This window comes from Nicotiana sylvestris, chromosome 2, assembly GCF_000393655.2.
Source record: "Nicotiana sylvestris chromosome 2, ASM39365v2, whole genome shotgun sequence".
NCBI lineage: Eukaryota > Viridiplantae > Streptophyta > Magnoliopsida > Solanales > Solanaceae > Nicotiana > Nicotiana sylvestris.
In genome coordinates this window covers 177,949,223-177,954,885 of record NC_091058.1, presented here as the reverse complement: position 1 = coordinate 177,954,885, position 5,663 = coordinate 177,949,223, and the positions used below count along the sequence as shown (strand labels likewise).

The 5,663-nt window shown below is 41.8% G+C and overlaps 1 protein-coding gene across 1 annotated transcript; it reads left to right on the top strand.

Moving 5' to 3' along the window:
- The first annotated feature begins 2,126 nt into the window (after nucleotides 1-2,126).
- Nucleotides 2,127-3,067, top strand: LOC138886009 (uncharacterized). Its single transcript, XM_070167030.1, has 2 exons — nucleotides 2,127-2,427; nucleotides 3,060-3,067. The coding sequence occupies exons 1-2, from the start codon at nucleotides 2,127-2,129 to the stop codon at nucleotides 3,065-3,067; spliced, it is 309 nt and encodes a 102-aa protein (XP_070023131.1).
- The last annotated feature ends 2,596 nt before the right edge of the window (nucleotides 3,068-5,663 follow it).

Here is a 5,663-nt window from a genome sequence, read left to right as displayed (position 1 = left end):
TAATAGACTGTGAAGGTATAATCTAAAACTGAATACTGCAAAATGTGCATTCGGGGTTCCTGCTGGAAAGCTACTTGGGTTTATTGTGAGTCGCCGAGGCATAGAACTGGATCCATCAAAGGTCAAAGCTATTCAAAAGCTACCACCGCCAAAGAATAAGAAGGTGTGATGAGTTTCTTGGGGAGACTTAACTACATCAGCCGATTCATAGCACAATCTATAGTTATCTGTGAGCCGATCTTTAAGACGTTGAAGAAGGATGCTGCTACCACATGGACTGATGATTGCCAAAAAGCTTTCGACAGAATCAAGGAATACCTATCAACACCACCAGTCTTAGTACCGCCCGAGCCGAGTAGACCTCTATTACTCTACCTTGCAGTATTGGATGGAGCGTTCGGTTGTGTTCTGGGGTAGCATGATGAAACGGGGAGGAAGGAACAAGCCATCTATTACCTCAGTAAGAAGTTCACCCCATACAAGACTCAGCATTCTCTGTTAGAGCGCACCTGTTGTTCTTTGACTTGGGTAGCTCAGAAGTTGAGGCACTACTTCTGTGCCTATACTAAATATCTCATATCAAGAATGGATCCCTTGAAGTACATCTTTCAGAAGCCCATGCCCACTAGCAAGCTGGCCAAGTGGCAAATCCTGTTGAGTGAATTTGACATTGTCTACGTGACTCAGAAAGTAATCAAAGGACAGGCACTAGCGGATCACCTTGCTGAAAATCCACTGGACGGAGAATAGGAACCCCTGAAAATATATTTTCCTGATGAAGAGGTATCATTCATAGGAGAAGACATTGGAGAAGCCTATGACGGTTGGAGAATGTTTTTCAATGGAGCAGCAAATTTCAAAAGAGATGGCATTGGAGCAGTCCTAGTATCAGAAACTGGTCAGCATTATCCGGTATTTGCCAAGCTCAGGTTCCCGTGCACCAACAACATGCCCGAGTACGAAGCCTGCATCTTAGGGCTCAAGATGGCCATTGACATGAACATCCAAGAGTTTCTAGTAATTAGGGATTCAGACTTGCTTATACATCAGGTCCGAGAAGAATGGGCGACCAAGAACTCCAAGATACTCCCTTATCTGCATCACGTATAGGAGTTGAGAAAGAGGTTCACAAAGACAGAGTTCCAGCATGTTCCTTGAGTCTAGAATGAGTTTGTCGATGCATTGGCTACCGTATCATGCATGACACAAAATCCAGATAAGAACTATGTTGATCCCATTCCGGAGCCAGCTTATTGTGCTCATGTTGAGGAAGAAGTAGACGGAAAGCCTTGGTTTCATGATATCGAGGAATATTTGACGAAAGGAGAATACCCAGAACTTGCAAATCCTACTCAGCAACGCACACTTCGGAGGTTGTCCAACAATTTCTTTCACAGCGGAGGAATCCTGTACAGGAGGACTCCTGATTTAGGATTGCTAAGATGTGTCAACACAAAAGAAGCATCTAAACTGCTAGAAGAAATCCACGTTGGGACCTGTGGTCCACATATGAATGGCTTTTTTTTAGCGAAGAAGATACTCCGGGTTGGTTACTTCTGGATGACTATGGAGACGGATTGCATCCAATATGTCTAAAAGTGCCACCGCTTCCAAATACATGCAGACATGATAAAGGTTCCTCCAAATGAGCTTAATGTAACAAGCCCACTATGGTCGTTCGTCGCCTGGGGAATGGATGTTATCGGACCAATCGAACCCGCTGCATCAAACGGACACAGGTGTATCCTAGTAGCAATTGATTATTTCACCAAATGGGTTGAAGCAACATCTTACAGGGCAGTGACTAAGAAAGTCATGGCGGATTTTGTCTGCAACCGTATCATGTTTCGGTTTAGAATTCCAGAATCAATCATTACTGATAATGGATCCAACCTCAACAGTGATTTGATGAAATCCATGTGTGAAACCTTCAAGATCAAACACAAGAATTCTATAGCTTACAGACCTCAGATGAACAGAGTCGTAAAGGCCACCAACAAGGATATCAAGAAGATATTAAGAAAAATGATAGAGAAGCATAAGCAGTGGCACGAGAAGCTCTCATTTACTTTATTGGGATGGGATACCGCACCATAGTTCGCACATCGACAGGAGCAACCCCCTATATGCTGGTTTACGGTATAGAGGCAATCATTCCTGCTGAGGTAGAAATTCCTTCCTTAAGGATCATACAGAAAGTAGAGCTCGATGATGCAGAGTGGGTGAAGAGACGTTACGAGCAACTAGCTCTTATAGACGAAAAGAGAATGAATGTAGTTTTCCACAGTCAGCTCTATCAGAACAGAATGTCCAAAGCCTTCAACAAAAGAGTCAAGACGAGACAGTTCATACCGGGGCAACTGATATTAAAGAAAATCTTTACACATCAAGATGAAGCCAAAGGGAAATTTTCTCCCAACTGGCAGGGTCCGTACATGGTTCACCGGGTTCTAACAGGAGGAGCCCTTATATTCGCAGAAATGGACGGAGAAGTCTGGCCAAAGTCAATCAATTCAGACGCAGTCAAGCGATACTATGTGTAACCTTTATGCTTTCTTTTATGATGTAATTTGAACTACGTATGACCTGATTCCCGTTTAAGAGGGTATACGTAGGCAGCCCTATGGGTGCGGTCACAATTCAATAAAATTTTCATTTCCCCCGCTATTGGAAACTGGCCAGAAAATTGAGGAAGACCCTCAAAATTCCGAAGTCTATTCCAACCATTTATCATTAACAGTCGTCAGAACCAACAATCCAGTAAACTGGGGCAAAATTTTGAGGAGGACCCTCAAAATTCAAGAGCAAGAGAAGTTGCAATGTCTTGAACCACATCACAGTCGTTGGTTCATCTGAAGAGAACTATTCTTAATTATGTACTTATGTTATGATTTTACTAAATCATGCATATTTATTACTAAAATTTCCTTGTTTAGCAACGCTACCCCAATGATACGTACAGTATCTCCAGATCAAAGCCGAGCAGGTCAAGCAAAGCCAGCAGGGATACGCACAACTTTTCCCCCTTTTACAAACTCACGATTTTTCTTTGGATGCAGGCACTTGAGTTGCAAAATCATCAAATATACTATATTCTCACTCACAAAGTTTAGGAATACAACTCTCTGAACCGTTGCACTTGCTCGCAACCGCTATCCGCACAACAGTATCCCCAGCAAGCACAATATCCCCAGCAATCGCGATACCGCAATCCACTATCAGCTAAGAAAACTCTATTGCCATTTGCCATTTTACTTCCTGCATAAGGCTACCATTTTGCCTTCCGAGACTAAGCTCTGTCTCCATCTGCATTTGCATTGCATAAGGCTACCATTCTGCCTTCCTAGACTAAGCTCTGTCTCCATCTGCATTCTCTACATTGCATAAGGCTACCATTCTGCCTTCCGAAGTTAAGCTCTACCTCCATCTGCATTCTCTACATTGCATAAGGCTACCATTCTAAGCTCTGTCACCATCTGCATTCTCTGCATTGCATAAGGCTACCATTCTGCCTTCCGAGGTTAAGCTCTACCTCCATCTGCATTCTCTGCATTGCATAAGACTACCATTCTGCCTTCCGAGGTTAAGCTCTGCCTCCATCTGCATTCTCTGCATTGCATAAGGCTACCATTCTGCCTTTTGAGGTTAAACTCTACCTCTATCTTACATGGCTAAAAGATTTCCACTTATTTTACATCTTACATCGGCTGAAAGATCGCCACTTTATTTATATCTTGCATGGATGAAAGATCGCCACTTTATTTACATCTTGCATGGCTGAAAGATCGCCACTTTATTTACATCTTGCATTGGCTGAAAGATCGTCACCTACTGCATCTCATAGGCTGAAAGATCGCCAAATCATCCGAAGGCGTCATTGTTTGGAGGCACCATTTTCATAGCCCGAGAACACCATGTCATGGCCTGAGGACCCCTTTTATCTTTTGCATATCATTATTCAAAGGTGTCATAGTTCGGAGGCATCACTCTCATAGCCCGAGAGCACCATTTAATGGCCTGCGAATCCTTATCATACGCTTCATGGCCCAGGACTTCATGGTCTGAGGACGTCATCCTAACCGTCCAAAGACAACATTTCATGGTCCGACGGGAACTTGCATCATGTTTAAATTTCCGCACAACATATGGTTCATTTGTAGGTAAACCGGCGAGCAAACGGCCGTCTCAGCAGGAGCAATCCTGCTCCAGTTCCCGCAGCCCCATTAGGCCTTAACCATCCAGCCCAACCTAAACATTGCGTCCGTTCTTGGAAAACCTCAATCAGCATATTCTGCTGACGGATCCTGAACTACATATGGTCTGATTCCTGTAAGACCAAGGATATGTAGGCAGCTCAGGAGCTAGAACTCGGTCAAATTCTTCAAACCATTCTGTTCGGCCAAAATTGCCCATCATATCTTTACCCGATAACTCTTTCATCCTTCCCGGGTAAAGAGGGGCAGCTGTTAATACCCAATTTTTTCCTGTATATTTTTATATGCAAAATACTTTCAAAATAGCATGTATATGCAAATATAAGTATGTCCAAGTGTTTTAGTATTTTTTCTAATTTTTAAAAAAGATTTTTTAAAATCAATTTATTGCCCTATTTTAACAGTACAAAAACAAATAATTGTTCCTCGAATTATTATTTTAGTGATTAACTTATTGTATTCTCATATTTATACCAAAATAGAGCTAAGGTAATTTTTTGCATATTTTTATAAATTTATTTGGTATTTTTAAAGCTAAATTGCACTTAATTGCAATATTAGCTTATTTTAAGATTTAATTACGTTTATAATTATAAAATTGATTTCAGTATTTTTAATTTAATATTTTGTACATTATTAGTTAATTTTGTACCTTTAATTTGTTTCCAGAAATCACTTTACTATTTTTTATAAAATAAAAAGGGAAAAGTGGCTATTTATAATTTAGCCCTAACTATTTCGATTCTAGCCAAATCAGCCTCCCCATTTAACCCAATTTCAAACCCCACATGGACCGACCCAGTTTCAATTTAACCTGCCCCTAACCCATTTATTTTACCCGCACGACTTTCCCTTTTGATCCAGGCCGTTGATTATTTTGATCAACGGCCACAATTCCCCCTTTCCTTTTTTAATTCACAAACACCCCCCAACCCTAATTCATTTCACCTAACCCGCCGCCCCTGAAACCCCTCCCCTCTCTCAAACTCTCTCGAACATTCCCTAACCCTAGCCGCCTCTCACCGTCTTCAACCTTGAAACCACCGGAATCCATGGCTTCTCAGGCCATGGGAGCCCTATACTCACCTCCCTTTGCTCTTATACACTTGATACTTGAAGATTCGAGGTCTGACCTCGAAGGTTTTCACCCAGGCCTCTGCCGATTCAAGGTTCCACGGCCCTCTCCGGCTCTGTTCTGGCATTCCATGGTGGTTTGAGCCTGATTTTGACTACTCCGACTCAGATCGGTGACCTTTCAAAGCCTTTCTCATCTCTAGGGTTCTTCTAAAACCGCAACTCTTCAAGGTTTTCTCCGATTTCTTTAGATCTATTGTGTATCTATGCTCTCTTTGAGATTTCAAACGATTTCCCTAACTTTTCTTTCAAAAAATTACTTTCAAAACTGTTTCTTTTCCGATCTAGGGTTTTCTGAGAAAATGTTTAAGTATT